The sequence below is a fragment of the Pagrus pagrus genome, assembly GCF_965226575.1.
Source record: "Pagrus pagrus genome assembly, chromosome: 6".
NCBI lineage: Eukaryota > Metazoa > Chordata > Actinopteri > Spariformes > Sparidae > Pagrus > Pagrus pagrus.
This window is the reverse complement of record NC_140190.1, coordinates 32,272,294-32,296,294: the sequence shown is the minus strand read 5'-3', so window position 1 is coordinate 32,296,294 and position 24,001 is coordinate 32,272,294. Positions and strand designations below refer to the sequence as shown.

At 40.6% G+C, this 24,001-nt stretch overlaps 1 protein-coding gene across 1 annotated transcript in view; it reads right to left on the bottom strand.

The window, feature by feature from the left end:
• LOC311258352 (cadherin-2-like) overlaps positions 1 to 24,001 on the bottom strand; it is a 126,057-nt gene that overhangs the window by 96,066 nt on the left and 5,990 nt on the right. Inside the window, exon 2 of the mRNA XM_084354555.1 lies at positions 18,116 to 18,254. Coding sequence (XP_084210681.1) covers positions 18,116 to 18,254 — 139 coding nt within the window. The remainder of the gene's footprint in view (positions 1 to 18,115; positions 18,255 to 24,001) is intronic.

Sequence of the window (24,001 nt, the reverse complement as noted above, 5' to 3'; positions counted from 1 at the left end):
TGTGACAAAGTAGTTTGTGTTCCACTCATTCCATCACAGAAAAATGACAGTTGTAGAAATCATTGGTACTCAAGACTGCTATGATATACATTTTCTTTACGGCTTTCTTTACATTTTCTCTAAGTGTATGGATACTTTTGACCACAACTATACCTGTTTACACCAATATGACCAGACAAGATGCTGCATCGTTTCAAAGCAAAACGACTCTTCAGTGTTTCTGTTCGCTTTCTGCTGCACAGCTTTCTGCTGCCTTCCCAGGAACAGGTCAGAGTATTACCTATACAATTTACCATTTCCTCCTTAGTATTCACTGTGGAGAAAATTAGGATTTTCTTCCTCCTGAAAGCATGAATCTTTCCCAGTGATATGCTGTGAATGTTGTGTTTTTGTTACTGTCCAAATTAACAAGCAGAATATTCAACTGTTGGACTTCCTGTGAAAGCAACTCAGCGTCTAGCATCCAGAGACACACTATAACACTATTCAATTGAAGAGTTTTTAGTTTTTATGACTGCATTTAATAAAAATGCTTCTTGTTCGGCATTTCTGATTGACTGCTGTTTCTGATGCTTCATTATAGTTTGAATGTTACATTTCTAACTGTTGCACACACTTTTTTGCTCCCTGGGAAAAATAATTATAATAATAACAATAATTTAAAAAAATAAAAATAAAAAAATAAAAATAATAATAATAATAATAATATTCTCGGAGAACAATTAGAACACATTTTATTTGATGGGTGGCGGCATAGGACCTGGATTATGGATACCCCCTATCCATAATCCAGGTCCTAAAAAAGGCCTAAAAAAGGTTGAGAACCACTGGTATAATATGTGAACTCTGCAGAAAAGTACATATATTCTGCAATAATAGAACATCAATGAGGAGATGAACAGCATTCTCCATTCAATACTTACACTGAGGTACACACAACCCCAAGATACACCACTCATACAAGCACACACACTCGCACACATACTCTCACTCATACACAAACATATTCATTAGTAAGATATGAGGTCGGGAATGCAGCCATCATTCATTTGCCAGAAAATAGCTGAGGGACAAAGATTGGGAGGGAGATGGATGGGAAGCAGAAAAAGACAAATGGGAGGACAGGATTTAGCGGAACATGAACAACCACAACTGGAAGAGCACTCTTGGGAGTACACACGTTCTCACACACACACACACACACACACACACACACACACACACACACACACACACACACACACACACTGTACGCAAGCACACACGCGCGCATGCATGGTATTGCATACAGACATTATAATGACAACCAGAAGTTCTACCCCTACCCCTCGTTTTCAAGTGCTCTCTTGCCTCAGAAAAGAGTTACATGGTCATGTCATCAGTTGTCGTTAATGGACTTTGCAATATGCTGCTTCAGTTGTGGTGATTTCTCGTGTTACTGGCAATCCTGGTATGATCTCAATATCATTTGCCATTTATGATGGAGATAGAAAAACATGGGACTTCTTGTATGGCGACATACTAGGGCAGACTTGTTCTAGGCTCTGAGCATGGTTTCATATATTTCTACATTTAAACACAACAATAAACAAAAAACTGAACTTGTTCAGTAAAAGCCAATTCACCAATGTCGGGAAAAGCAAAAAACGGTGTCCAAAAAGGAAAGGTTGCCCTCAAGCCTACCAAGCTAGCCAACCCTGTTGACGGAGCACCCATGGCTGGGAACTCAGAGGAGAACAGGCTTTCCATCTCCATGCTAAAATCCAAACTGGAGAAAAAAGGGTCAGCTATCATGTCTGAGACTCAAGCTTCACTCTCACCTATAAATCTGTCACTAGATGTGATGTGTAGAAAGCTCAAAACCTATGAACCTCACATCACGGGAAAAGGAAGTTTGTCTGTCGGACCACAGTGACAGGCTTGAGCGCTTGGAGAAGCAGGTGGATAAGCTCCAGAATGACAACAAGGAATTACTGGCAAAGACGGAGGACCTCAAAAACAGAACCCGCTGTATTAATTTGCGCATTATTGGTCTGCCAGGGGGATACGAGGGGTGAGCAGCTGCCACCTTTATGTAAAAGTTTTTCGTCAATCTCCTAAAGGATGACTCGTTTACCAATCGACCCGAGCTAGATAGAGCACACAGACCTGTGGGAGCTCAGCCTGCACAGGGAGAGAGACACAGACCCAATACTGTGCACTTTCTGCATTTCCAACAAAATCTCAGATCATTCTCCCTTTGCTTTAGACTTGAATTTTAAATCTCAACCAAAAGAATTTAGTCTCAGCCACAACAGTTGAACTACTACACTAGTATGTAAAAAAGGTTTAAGTGAGTGTAAAATGTTCCACGCATACAGAGCATGTGGTTTATAATTGTGGCAACAGATTATACATAATTGCAAAGGTAAGGCTACAGCGTTTCTCTTCAGCATGTAAGGTACAGTCAACTCCTACAACTATTTCAGTCATGGTGAGCTTTTAAACTACCTTGATTTTTACAGATGGTTTAATTTTTCCCTTGCAGAAAAGCCTTGAGATCCAATGCTGGTAACATCATGTCCCTCTTCCTCTTTACACTGCTACTCCATCCTTCCCTTAACTCCTCCTCAATGTGCTTCCTTTCTCTGCGGTGCACCTAGACTCCCATCTCCCTCAGTAGCTTTGCAGTGCTCGGGTGCAGTCCTTTTGCCTGTATGTCCTTCTTTTTAAGCTGTTTGGTGACTTTGTGGACTCTCGCTCACTTTTTTGTAGCTCAGGAGAGTAGTCCTGGTCGAAGAAGATCTGCTTGTCTTGGAAGAAGACCTGTCCCTGACTCCATGCTTGCCACATGACCGCATCTTTTACTGCTACATCAAGGACTCTTACTATGATTGATTGAAGAGGGGCTGTTGGATCTATAGGCTCTATAAGTGAACAATGTCCTCTTTCAATCTCAATGTCCATTTCTGGTGGCAGTTTAAGTAATTTATGTAGCAGGTCTTTCACAAATCCAGCTATGTCTCTTCCCTCTGGGATTTGGAAGATTCTCATTTTTATTCTGTCGGAGTCTGTTTTGGAGTTCATCACATGTCGCTGAGAGGTCAAAATCACATGAGGAAAGTATTGTAGCGCCCTCTAGTGTCTTATTACTGTATCTTTAGCAATTCCAAATCTCTCTTCTATCCTTCCGATTACTACCACTTATTTCACTCAGAGCAACACCGTTAAAATTAGCTTAATGGTTGCATGGCAGCAGCACTAACACTCCTGCTTAACCACACATGCACACACACACATATGCACACACATACCCCTCTAGTTTTACCACATACACATGCTGCTTCATTGACCTTGCCTGACCTCTCATTCACTTCATACACTGTTTTTAACAGCCAAGTTCAGTGAAATCGGAAGAGAGACATTTCACTCATTTAGACCAAGACTCTTTAATTTCATTATGCTGTGAAATGTGTCCTCTTAAATTAACATTTTAGCTGTGATATCAGTCCCCCACTCACACCCATTATATGATTAACTGAGAAACAGTGGAGTGCATAAAATAACATAAAAAGTGTTTCAGCTTACTATCTGAAACAACTAGCAAACTATGCACTTAACAGTAAACTATACTTTTTGCAGCTACCGGATCTAAAATAAAAACAATTCCTTTTTTTAAATTAATCAATCATAAATATCTCAATTTAATTACCTCAATTATATAACTTATGATAATACAATTTTTTAACTGTTAGCAATGCTTTTTCCAGCTCCCTGATCTGGAATGAGGGCTACATGTGGTCAAAATTGATAAAACATGAATAAAAATCTACACGTAACAACAATATCTTATGGGCAAAGCATTTTGACACAGCTCTGAGAAATTGTTTGTTATAAGAAAAAGAAAAACTGTTAATTAGTGCATAACAAATAATTGAGTACCCTTAATAATGCATTGTTCTCACTGACTGCCCACAGATTAGCCAGCAACAAGAAAATGCAAAAAAAGCCAACTGGATTCAAAACCAACTGAGCCTGAGACAAGTTTGTACCACAGCTGCTTTATATAAATCTGCAAACTGTTCAATGTCAACCTCAAAATTTTAAGTGCTTTGTATGAAGTTGTTGTTTCATGCTGTTTATGGTTCATGTTTTTGGTTACTGGCTGTAGGCATTTTTTATTGATGAAAATGTTGAGGATAGGAGAGGACAGGTTTTAGCCAGTGAGGAAATTAATAAATCCCTGATTGGCTGTGAGAAAAAGCGCCTCCTAGCTGACCACCGGCACTGAAATAAATGGTAGCTGCTCTTGATTGGTGCTGACACCTCCCTGTCCGCAGGCCCCTTATATGTTTAGTAATCTAACTCTCTCTCTCTGATCCAGAGGCACCTTCAATAAGCACACCAATAGAATGTGCTTTCTTTCGTATCACTTCATATAGAAAGGATTACACACTGAAGTTGATGCAAAGCATTGGTTAGAACTTCAACATTTAGGCGGGCAACACATCTACAGACCTCTCCATAATTCACGAGGATATTCATTACATCAAATGAGCTATACTGATTGCTTTGCAATAAAGTGAATGTCAGAGCTCTTAATTTAAATCAAGAAAGCCTTTTTATTAGCTTTATGGGTATGAATATTATAAAGACTGCACAATATATCGTTTCAGCATCGAAAAAATAATGTACGGCAGTCTTGGTCATTTTATAATGTGTGTTACAACACAATAAAGTGGTTTAACGACAGCAGCTATATATCCATACAAAGCCATAGAACGAATTGACTGAAACACGCTCACCACAGATAGTTGAAATGAATGAAATTAAAATACAGGAATAGCTAGATAACTGATACTGCACTTGACATCCTGAATATAGTGAATTATGTTAACTTAAAATAGGCCAACACTTTGACATTTGAAAGCGTTTTTATATTTATTAATGTTTATTTATTTGTAATTTATAATATTAAACTGACATACATTTTCTTTTAATGTAGAATCATGTTATGGCTTGATTTCATTTGTCAAACAGATGTTACACACTGGCCCTCTTTCTTGGCTTTGAATATGCAAACTGGTGTACAATATGACAAAATCAAGACCCCTAACAAGTTCATGTTTAATGGCCAGGAGGGAAAGTGCAGAAAGTCGTCTCTGAGATGTTTGGTCCTCAGCTCATTTTTAACCTGTTTTAAAATGGAAGACGACCTCTCGTATTGCAACATAAAGATTCAGAAATGTTGTCCATCACTCTTATTTTGTATGCCATGAGTTAACTGAAGAAGTTTGTCTACCAAAGAATTGTCCAGGTCTCTCATAGGACAGGTGGAGCTCAGCTTAGCAGCTCTTTCACATACTTCACATTCACCACAGTCCCTCTCAACTAAAACGAAAAGAGTTCACCTGTGTAGGCTGAGGTATCCTTAAAGACATAAATGTTGTCACATTGTTCGCGTCGGGGTTCCAAACAACCTGTCGGGGTTTATTTCTACATAACAACTGACTAACTATACATTATCCCGCTTATTACACAGCTTTCGAGTGAAATAAATAATAAATAATCACCCACAATGATTCAGCAGCGACAAGGATTGCTCGGTAAAGTTTTCACTTTCACTTTCACTCTCAAGGCCGGCCTGAGAGAGGAGCTGGACAGCAGTGCTGTCTTGCTTATGTTGCTATATGTTGCCGGGGCGGATCAGAGAGCCATCCCTAGCAACGGTCTGTTATACTTGACGACGGTCATTATACAGAAATAACAGACCGTAGAACGCAGCGATGGACCAATCAGAGAGCAGCATTCAATAGACCTGTGTAATAACTGCTGTTATGGAATACTGTGTTCCAGCAATGTTTTGAGGCACTGCTTAATGTATACGGAGACTCGAGATTCCGCTAGTCTTATACCTGTGTGGCTGTGGATGGGCTCAAACCCAAAGAATCTCTCCCTTACTCTGCAATCTGCACTATCAAAGCAAAAAACAAATGTGAGCTGATCTGCATGTGCTTAATCTGGTGTTGAATCAATGATTACAGAGAAATATTTAGCCTGTTCGATTTCTGATGCTGAAGACATGGCTTGCACATTGTATCCCCCACATAAAACAAGTTAAAGCGGACATATGAAAATACTTGGAATTCCAAACCAAAAAGACGACTGTCAACTGTGGTCAATGATTAATGTTATGTCTTGTATATTGAACGACAATTCCCACAATTCCTCACGGTCGCAGCTTTTACTCCCGCTCTGTCCCATACGGCTGGGTTGGCACACAGTGGCTAACGCTAACGTTACTCAACAACATGAAGAGATTTTTCCAACCTGTCCGCGTTGAGAACAAAAACAACCTCTCCCTGTGGAAGACCCTCCTCGCCAAGGAGCCTTATCGCACTGACTTGGAGGTATGTGTAAGTTGAACACACTCGGCTTCTTTCAGAATTTAGTCATGTCTAAACTCATTAATAAATATTTTGCTTATTATTTCAGAATGTCCTACATCTGGTGGAGATCCTTCTTGTACTGCCCATCTCCTCTGCTCAGTGCGAGCGTGGATTCTCGGCACAAAACAGAATCAAAAACAGCACCCGCAGCAGCCTGCATGTTTTGACCACCGAAAACCTGATGCACATTAGCACAGAGGGCTGTCCAATGGAGGACTTTGACTAGGGATGTAACGATGCATCGTGACACGATTAAAAATCGGTACAAATGCGTGAGGATTCGCACCGGTTGACAGAAAAAATGAATCGCGAATGCGAGAGAAGTAGGATACGTTCTTTTTTTTCTTTTTTTTTTAGAAATAGGTTACGTTATCTTAAAAAAAAGTCACTGGTTGGTGATTCATTTGTTCAACGTCAGGTGTCAAGTCACGTGACTAACGTCACTACGTAGGTACGGGGCACAGAACGAGGGAAGACATAATGGCGCCAGGCAACAACTTTGAAATAGCGGATGCACCGAGCGGTTTTAAATCACCTGTGTGGCGGCATTTTGGATTCCCCATATACACAAATACAACCGGTGAGAAATGGACGGACAAAACCAAAACAGCATGTAAATATTGCAAGAGACTGCTAACATATACCGGCAACACGAGCAACATGCAGCAGCATATTAGCCGCCACCACAGTGAGAAGCAAAGTAACGTTACACCACCTCCTGAGCGAAAATTGCCGAAGGGGCAAACCACCCTGACAAGAGGCTTTGCATCTCCTCTCCCCCATAACAATGCAAGAGCGCAAGGAATTACCAGGGCAATTGGTTATTTTATTGGAAAAGTTTTGAGGCCATTTTCAGTCGTTGAAAATAAGGGCTTTCGGCTGTTGATGAACACGCTGGAGCCAAGATACCGCATCCCGTCACGACAGAACCTCAGCCAGGTGGTGGTGCCAAAACTCTGCCAGGAGGTAAGAGCTCATGTGGTTGAGGTTCTCCAGAGGGCTGATACTTTACCTGGCCAGTGTTTAACAGTGTTTCTGCAAAGAAAGGACCTCTTTTTTTGGTCAAGATTTTATATTATTTTTTTATTTAAGATATTGAATTACACCAGTTAATACCAGTTTACTTGTGAGATTGTTTCTAAAGAAAGGAGATATTTTTCATGTATTTTGTTGTTTAAGATGACCATTTAAGTTGCACTTTTTATAAGAGGACACAAACTGTTTTACAGAGTTTCTGTAAAGAAAGCGCCTCAAGATCATTTTATTTGGTCATAATTTGTCTGTAGCTCATTTTGATTAAAAAAAAAAAAAAATCGTGAGAAAATCGTATCGTGAACAAAAGATCGTGAACCGTATCGAATCGTGAGTTGAGTGTATTGTTACATCCCCAACTTTGACCCAACCAAGGTTGCAGAAAAATGGCTGGCTTCTTCCCAGAGGGCCAGGAGGCCATTTATAAAGCAGTGGCCAGCAGACAGTCTTTAGACTGGCAGTGTTTTATGTGTAAATATGCCTGTTATGTAAAAATTAGTTGTTTGAAATAAAGATGCTTCTTCTGTATCTGAAAACATTTCGAGTTATTATTCTATTATTGTATTACATTATGTATATATGAATTACACTTGATGTTACTGTGTAAGTGATAAGCTGCATTAATTGTCTTCTGTAGAGGTGACAGGCATTTTTAGGGTGTGCTACAACTCTCTGGTCCTGTGCTAAAAAACTGTCAGCCTCTGTAGTACTAGTGCTATGTTCTGAAAAAGTTAACGTACAGCCCTGCTGCAAGCCACTACTCCACCACCTGGTCACTGCTTGTATCTGGTTACTTTCATCTCTTACAGAGGATTGATAAAATCTACACTCATGTAAAGTGTCTGTAACTCTAAACTCAAGGGTCATGTCATTCCCCCACTTGGGACAACAGAAAATGTATTTCTTATGAACAATCCCAACTGATAAAGTGAACTATACTTCTGACTAACTTTACAATGACTACAACGGAGCAAGTCTTCTTATACTGTTACCATAGTTATCTGTATATCTCTACAGCGCTGTTTCAGCGCTAGTTTCAATCATTGGCTGGCCTCTCAGCACAACAACTAACGTTATGAGAATTGTTTAGCGGTACCAGTCCATCTGTCCTCTCAGCCACAAATGGCTAGCTGGTTGGACCTCGGAAATATGTTGTACCAAGTGGTCACTGAAAATCTGTACTGATATTGGCAGATGCAGAGCCAGTTGGCTGTTAGCAGCCTGTTAGCAGCAGAGTCCTGCAGTGTGTGTGGACATGGCATTTTACCAGCAGATAGACAAAAGGTCTCGTGTGTATTTCTGATCGGCTCTTCTGAACGGGCCTTATAGAGGCCGCTGATCAAACTTCGGCCGATAAAGATTGGTTTCCAATCAAGCGGAGCACCCTTACGTGAAATTCGTCCCAAGCCTAATCCACACTGCTACCAAACTGGTAGATGTCAAGATATTTTAAACTGAAAGTTATGTTGATATAGTGAACAAAGTGTTGGACAGCATGACATCCATCCAGCCATCCCTGAACTGAAATGAATAATTCATACCTTGGAGTGGTACAAATCAAGTATATTCTACTACAAAATTCAAGTTCAAACACCACGTTACATTCAGAAGGGGAAACATATAAGAGCAATGACCATCCCATTGCTAAGAAGTTAACAAGCCCCTTAGAGACAAAGCAAGGGCTAAAGCAGAAGAAAAAAAAAGAGTGGGACTAATTCAGGTAGAGAGAGAGGGAAAGACAGAGGCAACTCTCATTCTATATCTCGGCCGTCCTTCCTGAATCTGGCATAGGGGAGAGACTAATATATGAAGCTAGAATAAAGTAGGGCAATCCCCTGCATGACAAGAGAAAGAAACAGGAAAAGAAAGGGAGAGAGAGAAACGATGGGGTTTTAGAGGGAGGATGTGGGGAGATAAATGTGCTCAGTGTCTGCTAGCTTGTGGGATGGGGGTTTCCACGGCTATGTATGGCATTGCTGACTAACACTCACTGCCTTAATAGGGAAGATGGATGGGAAAATGGGAAGGTCAGAGTAGTCAGCCCTGCTGTACTCCACAGGAAGTACAGGATAGCCACTGACCTCAGCCTGACTCTCTCTCTCTCTCTCTCTCTCTCTCACACACACACACACACACACACACACACGCACACACACACACACGCACACACACACACACACACACACACACACACACACACACAGAGATACATACATGCAAACGCAGCACTGGACCGCAAATGTAGGCCTCACACACACACAAAGTTGTGTGTGTGTCTTCCTGTACTTCTTGTAGATAGACACACACTCATATACAAGAACACACACATACCAACAATAGCAAATAAGAAGAAGAGGACCCACACTAACACTTCCATCTTGGCTATAAAAACAAGCTGAAACTACCACATCTTTTTGTTTTGCAGTCATTCAAAGCACACACACACACACACACACACACACACACACACACACACACACACACACACACACACACACACACACACACACACACACACACACACACACACACACACACACACACACACACACACACACACACACACACACACACACACACACACACACACACACACACACACACACACAGAAGGACTGGTCTGACAGCAGCTGAATCAACTTTCCATTCCCTATTTATTTTTGTTTCCTTTCCACAGAAACGGAAACCTGACTCAGGGACGATTGCTTTCAGGCTGGTTCTTGTAACAATCACAATTTACAATGCTTTAAGGACAATCTTATATCAGTCCAAAACCTGTTCACCTAAACAGAAGGGCAGGGTGTCATTTGAAACATTTTTTAGTACTTGTGCTGTAAGATACACTTTCCACTGGATGTGGAACTCCGTGTGGACGGATTTGAAACCGTGCTCTTGGTTTCACAATCCGCATGCACAGATTTTGTCCTCTTCTCATTGATCAACTGGAGGCACCATCTGTATCAAGCAACCCAGCACAGCTACTGACAGTCCTATCTTTCTACATGGGGTTTGCCTTTGACAGTGATCAATAAACAATAAAGATGGTGACAACAACTCTGTTTGACTGTATAGCAAAATGCTCTCTTTAACTGGAGGAGGAGGAGCGCTGCGGTGCGCCTGTGTGTGTACTGTGGTGCGCAGATCTCAGTCCTCTGATCGGACAGGACAGGTCATAAGGACTATCATTGTAATTAGTAGGGGATGGGGTTTGGGTGGGTGAAATAAATCACCATTGATAAATCATCATTGAAAGTGAACCTTTTTGTTCACTCTTCCAACAGGTCTTCCAGCCCCCACAAGGTGCATTCTCACACTAAGAGCAAGAGCCTTGTATACAGTGGCAACTGCCGTTAGCACATATTAGCTAGTTTAACCCCATCGTCTGAAGAACAATAACCAATAAAATTACAATTTGACGTATTTGGACAAAATCAACAACGGCTACTTACAGCCATAGTCCTCACAAACTTCACTAATGTGTTGTCACAGGTTAGATTGTCAAAATCAAAAAAATAACAGCTTAAATCCCTGAGGAGCTACATTAGCTTTAGTGGTGGTTGCATCCACAAGTGTGCAGCTACCTAAAGTTCCCTCAAACAATGTAACGAAGACGCGTATCAGAGGGGATTTAGAAGTGGGTATATGCACTGCCAACTGAAAATTAACAAAGAGGGATCTAATTTTGGATAAACTCTTACAAAACAATCAAAAAAGCCTAAAGACAGTATTTAAGAGAATGGACTGTATCATAGAACCTTCAATGCGACAAGCTGCTCAATGCTACTTCCTGTTTCCCACTACTGTCTGTCCCTATCGGTCTGACTAAGTCCCTGCTGCTGATCGGCACCCTTTCCTTCACAACCCATCCCCCAGACACTCTGTCAGTCTGTCCGTCTGTCTGTCTATAATTATTCCACTTCCCTCCATCTGCTTATTAATATTTCAGTCTTCCTCTGCTCCAATTAAATAATTAACAGCGCCCAGAGCCATTAGATTGTAACCCAGTGAAGACACCCAGCACTGGTCCTCGAATCATCTTCAAACGGTCCAATGAGTCCCTCACATCCTGCTTCCACGCAAAATGATCTAAATACATTATCCAGCATTTCTGAGTTTGTGTATGTAATTATGGAGTGAAAAAGAAAATTAGAATTAAAAAAACTACAGTAGCCTGGTATATTTCAATTAAAATCTAGCAAATCAACAAATATTTAAACACTAATTTAAATAACTGTTCGTTATGTATTTCAATGCAATGCCAATTTAGCATGTTCACAACTATGTTCTATACAAAGAAATTTCAGTTTATCATGAAAAATTAGAAGGTAAAGAATAGTCTGTCATTGCACAAACCACATTAGAAATGAAATATTGGGTGCATTCGTAAATCTAATCTGACACTCTGCAATAAATGAGAGCATAGCTGTTCACAGTAGTAGAGCGTGTGCTTTCTGTATGAATTAATGAACAGGTCAACTGCCAGAATATTGATGAAGGAAAAACTTTATCAATATGTACTATAATACAGAATGTATTGCCTCTTGTATTTACAGACAGTGAGGATGATGACAATGTTAGAAATAATGAGACATACTGCAACAATATGCCTGAATATGTTTTAGAAACAAAGCCTACTAGCTAGCAGTTAGCTAACAACTCACTCTTGTGTTGAATTACTTTGGTACATTCACCCATTTGTCTGCAGTTGCTTCATGTGTGAGTGTTTCATGACTGTTCATTATTCACTGCTCTTGGCTCTCTGCTGTGTGCAGTCTATTCCAACAGTGCTTCGAATGTACAGTCCATTCTGCAGCAGAGTGAGCTCTGGTGCTCAGAGTGATATTTACGAACAAATTCCTTGGTTCCTAAGTTAGAATACTTGTCAGTGTCAACTCAATTATGTTAAGTAAGTAGCCTCGTGTACTTAATAGCACAGCAAAAAAACATAAAGTGTTCTTTGTCTCTGCCTTACTCATTATTTCTAGGATACCTCATTGAGGATGTTTGGCTTTATATGGGTGGACGATTTTATTTGAAGAGGTTTGAAAGTTTTGATGGTGAACAGTAGCTGTGAATCTTCACTGGCCTCATGATTTGATTACGATTCAGCTGTCAACGATTCGAATGCAAAATGATTCTCAATGCATCGCGATCTCGTCTCAGTGTATGGCATCCTCAATGATCTATGTTACTGCACATGGCTTCTTTTCCTCATTTAAAATTACCCTTTTGTTCAGAAAGTCCTTCCAATAATCAGACTACAGCAGTCTACAAAATAAAAGCTGCATCTTTTCAATATCTGTACCGCAGTACATAAACATTACAAAAACAAAACATTTATCCATCTGCAGTGCCTTACACATTTGTTGTAACCTCCAATAATATTGTTTTCACATAGCAGCTTTAAGATAAGGCATTTATTGACTCTGCTGCACATACCTCTGTCAGAGTTGGACGGCAAGGTTGACAGCACCTCCTCAGATCTTGGCTGATTAGCTGGGCTTGCTGTAACAGTTATTATTCATGGCTGCAGACGTTAGCTTCAGGTGAAAATAGATAATAGATAACCCTATCCCTGACATGATTAGTAATTGCTCGTTTAAAGAAAAACTCGCCATGTTTTTTTTAGTTGTTTTTTTTTTTTATCACTGGCAGATGATCTCTGCCTCTCTCCGACATACCTCCTACATAAGTAACGTTAGCCTAATGTCCGCCCACAATTCAAAGGATGGGAGCAATGTCGTGACGTAAATTTATTGTCCAGCTGTGGCCGGACAATCAACAATCAACATAGGCTGCAGACAGTCGATTATGCTGTCTCAAAATTTTCCATGTCTGCATCGCGATGCATCTTATAATTGAGAAATGTCCACACCTCTAGTGAACAGTTTGTGTCTTAAACAATCAGACTTCCAGAATTTCAACGACCAACAACACACAAATCTTTCTCTCTTCATCTATCCAACGGCCTGACTGCAAAATGATGTAGCAATTAGTATTTGTTACACTGTATAAACAAAACGTCCCTGTAATTCGTTTCATCACCCTCTTCACCTACTGACTCTGACACACGTGCACAATACAAGCATCACCACCAACAAACACACCAAAACACTCTCTCTTCTTGTTTCTCCAGCCGCCCTGTCAGCTGTAGTCACTGTTAAACTTCACAGCGCCCATACAAGTTTGCTGAAGCACACAAACATGTGATCTCATACACACGTTCTTAGGGTTATTGATTTATGCACAGTACTTCAGTGTGGTTAGACTTTGATTGGTCAGTGTCGATATCGCAGTGCACATGCACAATAGTCACAATGCAGGACATGCAGTGTCTGCAAGCTCAAATACGTGCTGCTACAGCTGTTTAGCTGCTTGACACAAAAGGAAAACTTGCACAGTTCTTTTGAGTTATCTTTCTTTTTGTGGTTGCAAACTGTATTGGAACTGAACTGTACTGGGTTAGTGGGGAAAACAAAACAGACCATTTACCAAGGGAATTGAGCACCCACACCAGTAATTCATTGAGTTGTGATATATTTGTTGTTGCAGTGCGGCTGGTTTTTGGAGACATATATATCATTGCTACTAGCTATTTGCTTTATGATTTTATATGGTTTGACAGAGCTATTTTGTAATACTATAATTTTACAATTCACAATATATACTGCACAAAAGAAAAAAATAAATAAATATTGTGCATCCCTACTCACAACATAATACTTGTCCTCTTAAATTGAAGACAATCTTAGCAGTAACATTTATACAATCCAAGGATTCAAACAGGCATCCTTCCTGGCCAGAAAAGCCTTTACACAACCCTCCTCAGAGCAGAATGAAGCTAAACTATCTGTGCTTGATGCTGCAGTCTGAGCCTGAGTCTGGTCACACTATCACACTCTGACACAGTGCCCACGATTTCCATTCCCTTATATTAAGAGGTAGAATTCTCTCAACAGTGACATGCTAATTTCGAGACAACAAAGGGTCTTAGGACTTCCTGTATGGAGCTAATAAGCAGAGGCAACAACTGGCAAAGATGTTTGTGTGGAGATATCGACTATCAACACACATATCTCCCTATACAGCCACTTGAAGACACCACACTGAGGAAAACGGTGCCAGTGGGGAATAAGTTTCAGTCCGACTATTGATTGTCCTCTGTGGAGCATGTTTTAATCCATATCCAAGACGATGTTTCTCCCTACCTAGATTGCTGTTAAATTGCAGTCAGTACCGATAGGTTTCTTCAGAGTGCGAAACTACACACGAAAACGGTACACTGGTTGAATAGGCTACATAGCTAAATTGTTTCATTATTTGTCTGTTTTAAGTGTGTTTATTGTTAATATTTCCGGCTTTGTTGTGCTGTAGTGCCAGAGTCCGCAACAAGTGTTTTATTAGTTTGACGACATGAGAATCAAACTCAAAAATCATCTTTCCTTATAATTGTTTTCAGAGTTTGCCTGCATAGGCCATAAATAGTGTGGCTTTAACTGTCGAACTTAATGAACGCACACTGGCTTGCCTCTCCTTTCTGTTTCTCTCTACCAGCGATGTTATCTGCTTTCTTCATCAGCATTATGTCAACCACAAAACACATATCCCGTTGAGAATCTTTTCACCCGTGATTCCATTGTCATAACAGCAGGTGAGCCGCATGAGGAGAGAGCTTGTTGTTCATTATGTAGCCGACCAAAACTAATGTGCATCGAACAACATTGCAACAACCAGGTGCAGTTACAAGTTTGTACAACAGCATACACTATATATCATGTCAGTCTTGAGTTCCAATGATTATTGCAACTCATTTATCTGTGATGGAATGAGTGGAACACAAACTACTTTGTCACAAAAAACATTCATGAAGTTTGGTTCATTAAGCAAGTCATCAAATGTGACCAAATCTGCTGGGTCAAAAATATACAGTAATTCTAATATTTCGTTAAATGCCCCTCAGCCATTTCCACTTTAATTAGGTGCTTTCGATAGCCATCCAAAAGCTTCTGGTAGTCCTCTGGCTGAATTTTTAACCACTCCTCTTGACACAGAGACTACCCATTATCTCCGCAGCGGCGGTTCGCCAATTCTCCGCCTTTGTTTGTTCACACAGAACCAAGCATCTCCGGCATAAAGCCCCACGAGTGTGTCAATACATACAGCAAGCCAGCGCTGCGGAACCAAAATAGGCGTAATGGCACACGTCATGATGATGACATCTGTGTTTAAGGTGTTTCTCCCGGTGTCCACCTGTTAATCTAAACATGTACCCACTGACTGTTTATAATCATATGGATGCAGTTATGATGTATTGTGATTGGGATCCTGACCCACCATGCATCCTGGAAAATGACAAAGTTACGTTTTTCTCTAAATTACATTATCGCCATCAGTAAACAGTTCTTGAGGGCTGTTCAAGTCAGGACTTGGGAAGGCCATTCCAGAACCTAAATTCTAGCCTGATTGATCCATTCCTTTACCACTTTAGATGTGTGTTTGGGATCATTGTCCTGTTGGAACACCCAACTGCACCCAAGACCCAATCTTCTGCTGATGATTTTAGGTTTAGAGCAGCAGATCCAATGGGAGCAAAACAGCCCCACAGCACAATACTACCACCACCATGCTGGACAGTAGGTCTGGTGTTCTTTGGGTAAAAGGCCTCACCTTCCTGACTCCAAATATATTGCTGCTCATTGTGGACAAACAACTCAATTTTGATCTTGGGACCTGTAACTGCCTTGAAATGGCTCCAAGTGACTGCCCTGACTTGTTCAAATGAATAATGCACTCTTTCAGATCAATGCTGAGCTCCTTAGACTTTCCCATTGTAGTGTTTGTGTTGAGTCTAATGGCTGTATCAAACAAGCCCTATTAAAATGGGCCCAGAAAAGTCACCAGTTGTTATCAATCAGAATCACTCAGAAGAAGTTAAGAGGCCATGCTACACAGAACATTTGATCGACACAACTTTCCATAATCACGGAAATCCATATTTCAAGTTGTTCAAGATTTGGTAACATTTTCAGAAGACCTATAATAAATTCATTATTGAACCAATGTATGTGTTCCACTCATTCCATCACAGAAAAATGACAGTTGGAGAAATCAGTTTAAGTCAGGACTGCCATGATATACATGTTCTTTACAAGTGAATGTAAACTTTGACCATGACTGTAGGCGAGGTCACATCACAATCAGTTCATTTACAGGAGCGCCATCCGATATGGGCCTTTTTGTTGCAGAGCTCCAAGCAAGATCAGGGTAAAAGTCTTGCAGCGTGAACTTGGCACAGCACAGTGTGATGTCGTTGCTTAATTGATATTTAATGCAGCCTTTTGCAGAGGTATCCCAACCAGCATCGTCACCAATGAGAGAGACCCCTTTGCCGTTCACACTGAGCAAAGCTCACTTAGTCTGGCCTACATATGTACACTGTTCATTGACCAGCCTGCTGCTTATACCCTGAGGCCCAGTCAATGATACTGATCACTCCGACCCTTCTGACATACACAGCATAGAGAAATATCACGCTGATTGATCCTGGTTCACTGGGTAAACTACATCAGGCCTCGTAAGCCATGTCTGCATGTTACTAAAGACTAGGGTTTGACCTATACAGGTTTTTGAAGGCCTGCAGTCATATTTTGCAATTGAAGAATGATACATTTATATATGAATACAGTATTACTCATTTCACACACACTATAGCAGTATTGCGATAACAGTCCACCAAGAGTCTATCATATGGCCAGGCAATGTAAGATTTTAAAAGGAAGAAATAATACATTTTCATAAATATTAAAATACATCTGTTCAGTCCAATACACACAGGCTTTTTGGTTGACCGGTAGCATATGGTGATTGCTTGATTTTATAATTACATTTAGCCCACAGTTTATCCAGGTCATTTTAGTTTGGCTCAACAGGTAGTTTGTTTAAAAATCTGTCTGATCATGTGACCTCTCATATTCACAACTCCTGAACTCTGACCTATTTTTACCAGGTGTTAAATTTCAACATCTCAGTGATTACTCTGGTGATTACAATGCTACCATAACTGGAAGAACCTATTAAAGTGGTTAAAGCTACAAAGATAAAAACCAAGAGCTAATAAACTTGTTTTCTTTGAAGAAAATTACTCACTGACTTCTCAAACTTGACTCTTCATCCCGAAGCACTTATGGAGATGATTAAACCAATCTTTAATAACTTAATCTTTTCTCGTGGCTTGAAGAAGTAGACATCCCCCAAGAATTGTGCGCTAGTGACGGGATAAAAACCCTCTGAAACAGCGCTGAGACCACCATTCAACATCCTACCCTTCCAAAGAAAATCTAACCAACATTTTACAAGACAGTCAAAGGAAGCACAATTCACCATTCCCAGTCACGTTTCATCATAATTATCAAAGGGTGGTAATCAGGACAACACAGAATTGTCCACATTCTTCTCCACACTCAGTCAGCATAAAGGTCAGTCCTTTCGAAGCTCCATTATGGTTCAAATATCAGCAGGACTCTTAAACAACCCCCACCCAACAGCAGGGGATTATTACTGGAGCTGTCCCCGCTCCAAGTCTGTGTGTGTGTGTGTGTGTGTGTGTGTGTGTGTGTGTGTGTGTGTGTGTGTGTGTGTGTGTGTAATGTACTGACCGTTGAAGACAGCCTGTCCCTTTGCCAACTCTTGGTCCATTTCTATGATGTATTCCTTCTGAGTAAAGCCCCTTGTGCATGGCAACGACCCCTCCTTGCTTGACAATGAATGTTCTGCCTCTCCACCCAGAACAACAACCTTGAGAGGGAAGGAATAGAAAGATGAAAGGGAATTTTAAAAAATTCAGATATTTACATGCATTTGAGATAATATCTCAGAGCCTTCACAACCTATTGGCTGAGACGCTTTTGTCACTTTTTAATGACTTTTCATCAAACTGAAGATTGACTCTCTTGGATGCCCTGACAATGTTTCATCAGCATCCATAACATTATTCAAAACAAATTAAATATCAAACATATTATATATTTGCAAGCTGGATGGTAACACTGAATATAAAGCCAATAATAAGATGTTTAGCGGCCAACGATACTCCATATTTCGGGCCAATGCTGATACCAATATTAGGGAGTAAATAATTACAATATCGATTTATCGGACGATTTACTGTACACACATTTTTTGCAATGATCCCTAAAATGTGGTTATCAAACACAAAGACGTAACAGAGGCAGGATATTCTACAGTAAAACAATAAACTTTATTCTCTAAAATGACGTCTCACTGCACTGAACCTATGTATATATATATATATATATATATATATATACACATATATACACCGCTCAAAAAATTTAAGGAACACTTAATTGTCACAGTATAACACCAAGTCAGTTAAACTTCAGGGATGTCAATCTGTCCATTTAGGAAGTACCAGTGATTGTGAATCAATTTTTACCTGCTTTGGTGCAAATCAAAGTGACAACAGGTGCAATGGAGAGACAAAAGCAAGACAACCCCAAAAAGAGAATTGTATGTGGTGGCCACAGACAGTAGCTCTCTCTTTAATCCTTCCTGACTGATTCTTTAGTTCTGGGTTCTGCTAGTGTCCTTGTCACTACTGGTAGCACGAGTTGGTACCTGCAGCCCAATCAGGTTGCACAGGAAATCCAGCTCCTACAGGATGGCACATCCATACATGCAGCTGCAAGGTTTTCTGTGTCTTTCAGCACAGTCTCAAGAGCATGGAGGACATACCAGGAGATTGGCCGTTACACAAGAAGAGCTGGACAGGGCCGCAGAAGGGCATCAACCCAGGACGTCATTTTACAGAATAAAGTTTATTGTGTAACTGTAAAATATGGTGCCTCTATTACATGTCTGCCTGGGTGATATCGCCTTCAAATAATGTTGCAATATTTTTAGGCTACATCACAATACACAAAAAACCCTTGATGTTTTGAAATCGCCTCAAAAGCACTTCATATATACTAGGACTGGGATGACATCACAACAAGATAAAATATCAGTTTTTCTGACCAAATACCTTGATATTGATATTGCGACAATACTGTAGAGGTGACTATTGGTACTTTGATAAAATATTAACATGATGGGATTTTGGTTAATTAATTATAAGTTATGTGGATATAATGACTAAGTAGGTAAAGACAAGCATGAGAACAAGTATAACAGCCTGGTAAGTTAAGAAAATGACATCACTTTACTGTAATGCAGCCAAACAAACGCAGCCAGCTGCAGCAAAACAGTTGAAAACGACTCAACTTTTGGAGAAACGCAGCCGAACCTCGTCACAGCATGAATGACTGACACCACAGTGGATTGTAATACCATGTCTTATGTGTCATGTGTATTCACTCAGTCTGGCATTGTGCACCAGCTTTAAACACTTTTTTTTTTTTTTTATCTGTCGACCATCATTGTTGGACAGGCAAGCTTTACCTACTCTGGCAGGGCACCGGAAATCATAAAAGCAGAGCAGAACGGGTCAGTAGTGGAGCATGTCATTTAGCATGGCTAAATGCTACAGAGAAAACACAATGAACATTTCTCTGTGTAGCGCGATGTTTCACTTGTTATCACTCGGTTTGGTCTTTTGCCCCAGTTTAAAACACACAGTAATGATCTGCCTGGCATTCTGGTTGTTACTATTATTATTAATCTGTTGGACAAAAGATGACTAGTAGGACCATCATGCTAGTAGCATAAAAGCATAGCAGCTTCACCGTTCAGCAAACTGTCTTACACACTGACCATGGAATGACAGTCCCACACCGCTGCACAAACCTGCGGCGTTTCGTCACACCACCTGATTTGGTTTGAATGTAGCCTTAAAGCTGCTGTAAGTGTTGGCGTCATTTGAGCTAACTTCCTGCTAGTTATGCAGTTAGCAATCCCCTCCCTTCTATCTATGTCACCACATGAACGTGTAACTGTAATCCCCAGACATAGCAGCAAACAGGAGGATCATGCTCTCTGCACATTCACGAGCAGACAGGACCGCCTCTTTATGGAGTTCTCTGTCCTGATAAGATCAAGTGGGCAGGAATACCAGAAAATGTATTTTCTCGTTTACTACATGAGGGGGAGGAGGGACATGGGTTGCTGACCAAACACTCTATAACAGTGATTACTGTTGGAATAAAGAGCTATTTAATACTTATATTAATAAAAATGTATCCCTTACAGCAGCTTTAAGGGTGGATATAAACAAGGGAAACAGAACACTGAGAGAAGCAATTAGAATCATCATTAGATCAGTGATTTAGTTTCACACATGTTTTAATGGGCTTTGTTGTACAAACTAGCAACAGTAAAGGAGTCAAATCTTGTGTGTGAAAATAAAATCCAGTTCGGCACCAGTCCAAACCAGGAGTTCATTATCCATCACCTTGAGGAACAGCAGACAACTGGGTCAATTAATTTTAATGATAATTACATCTAGACTTTTGTCTCTCTTGTTGTTTGAGCCCCGGCCCGACATGAACCCCACCCCCACCCCCACTCTACTCCTGGCCCACATATAGGCACACATACAAGTATCCCAGCTCCTCTGCTGCGCAGACAGCATCTGTTGCAGCTTGGTAATGTGTGTACTAGTGTATTTGTGTGTGTTAGTGTGTGGGGGTGTTCTTCTGTGATTAAAGTAATGACGCCAAGAGGGTGCTGTGATTTGCTTCCACTTAACCCAAAAACTTTAAACCTTCATCGTCCTCACTGCCCATCCTAACATGCCTGGAAGAGGTGGGGGAGGGGGGATTTAGCACAGCAGGCTTTCGTATCTCCCCGATTAGCATAAGGAGGAAAGGAAGTAAACAGACATAGTGAGACTCTGGTTTGGTGCTGTGTTTCTGCATTATGCTACACAGGCGTCAGTGGTGACATTTAGAGGGCAGGCATAAAAGGAAGTGGGGGAAAAGAGGGGTCATGGGAGGGCAGTGGGGCGTACCAAACTACAAAATCTATCCAATTGCAGTACTGTATTTACTTTAATATGACAGTATCAAATATGAGCCGAGTGTGTACATTCATTATTGAGCTTGACAATATAGTTGAAAACAATCAACACAATCATTAGTAGCTACCAAATTATAATTAAATTAAACGTTAAATAATGATAATGGCAATAGTAACATGTGCAGCTCTAATCAATTAATTAATTAGTGAATCATTTTATAATTAGTTAAAATTTTGACTAGCCAAACATTTTACAGGTGCCACTTTATAAATGTGAACTTTTGGGGTTGAAAAGTGGATTTATGCTCGCTCCTGTTTACCATCCTGACTGCAGCAGCGATCTGCTGAGGAGGCAGCCGCTGTCGGTGTGTTGACTGCTGACTGGTGCTGGATGGGAATTTATTTTTATGTAGACATCATGGAGAGTGGAGGGGGAAAGAAGATGGAGAATCACAAGCCCCATTCACACTGACGTTTGCATGCGGGGATCCTGCGCCAATTTTCTGCATCCGCCTCTGTGTGAAAGTCTCAGATGTGGCAAGGGGTGAAATTTCACTGCGCCTCTGATGCGCCTCCAGAGGTAGTATCAGAGGCGCAGTATTGGCAAACCGAACCAGTGTGAATGGATCAGCCGGCGGCGCGGAGTGAGGGTGTGTCGATGATGGTGTTCACTGTCTGATAACTGTACAGGTCTTTCACTCAACAAAAGAGAAAATGTCCCACAAAGCAACGTTACAGGACCAAACAACAGTAACGCAGTAACTGGTAGTGTCTTTGGCAACTTATATGAGGAAAAAAATACACCAGTTATTCATGGAGAAGTGTCTGTCATCCTGTCTGTCTGACCGACTCTTCATCACATTTCTGCCCGAAAAACAGCATCTGTCCCCGGCAAAAACTTGAACTCACCAACTGTTTGTCACGGTGAAAAAAATCACTGCGACGGTCAGCCCTCCACCAAGACTCAGTGAACTTTCCCCCAGAAAACAGCCTCCCTCCCCGCAAGTGGAAGTCAAACAGCGTCCTGTTGACTGATGGTGATTATGTAATTTAGAGAAAAACTTAACTTTTCCAGGATGCATGGTGGGTCAGGATCTCAATCACAACACATTATAACTGCATCCATATGATTATAAACAGTCAGCGGATATGTTTAGATTAACAGGTGGACACTGGGGGAAACACCTTGAAAAAAACACACACGTCATTATCATGACGCGCGCTGGCTTGCTCTGTGAATTACACTCTGGTTCGTCTTTATGCCGGCGCTGCTTGGCTCTGTGTGAACAACCAACGGCGAGAATTGGTGAACCGCTGCTGCGGCGATAATGCGGCGTCTCTGTGTGAAAAGGGCTACTGTCTCTTGGTGAGTGCAGAATAGTGAGAGTTTACCTGAAACACAGAGTCTTTGTAGTAAAGTAACATGGCTGTTTGCAGCTGCTAACACTGCATGAGTAAGGCGAATAAACACAAATGGAGTATTTCAGCCCGTTAACATAATTGAAATGGTCCATATTCCAGTGAGAAGCAGTAGCTACAAGCATAACACTACAACATACCATACAAAGTTAGCTCTACAGTTAGTGAGACATTTCCTGTGTGTGTTAGCTCATATCAAATGCAGTTACTGTTTGTAACATTAGCATGTATAAATTTCCAGTTATATCTAGAATATACCACATACTAGATATATGCCGGATGTATTACATTTAGGGTTGGGCTGTAGTCATCATCGGTATTATATTGTGCCATGACGTGGATTTTCAAATAACATCAATACTGTGATACATTTATGGTAATTCAAAAAAATAAGGCATTTAACTTTTTCCCAAAATCTTTAGTTGCAGTCTGAATACTTGTCCTTATATTCTATATATCTTCTTACAAATAACAAGTTAAAAATATGCTGACAATAGACATGTTTTTTGTTTATAACATATAATTACAGAGTAAATATTGACTGCACAATGTAATGGCTGTATAGAATACTCTCCTGGAAAGGCTCTGCTCTATTTCTCCATTATAGACTAAATAATGACTAAAGTCACATTGTTTCCTGTGTTACTGATAGTTGTTACTCTGAGAAAAAATGGAAATGAACCAGTGATCTTCGCAACAGTGGCGTCAACAGTAATACCATTTGAAACGATAGGGGGTTTAACTTTCTGTTTCCACATTAATAAAAATATACATTCAAATAAGCAAGTGTCCATTACATGACTGTTAGGCAACCAAAAAAGAGACAACTGGCAAGAACATATCATGAAGACAGGATTGGCCAGTAGCCTATGAGCGATGAATGGATTGGGATGGGGGGACCTAGGCCCCAAGAAAGCAAACTCTCATTCCAAAAGGAGGGGGGGTTCACCTACCTCAGTTATTATCACTACTTTCTACAAAAATTATTTCAATTACAACATAATTGCATTTATCTAAAACCATTCACTTGCACAGCTGTCATTGAGTCCCACACTAAAGCTAAAAATACACTACAAACTGATCTGCATCTGACAGATGTTCACACCATTTTTTGAAATGCCTTAAGCCTGCAGTGGAAAACTGTTGTC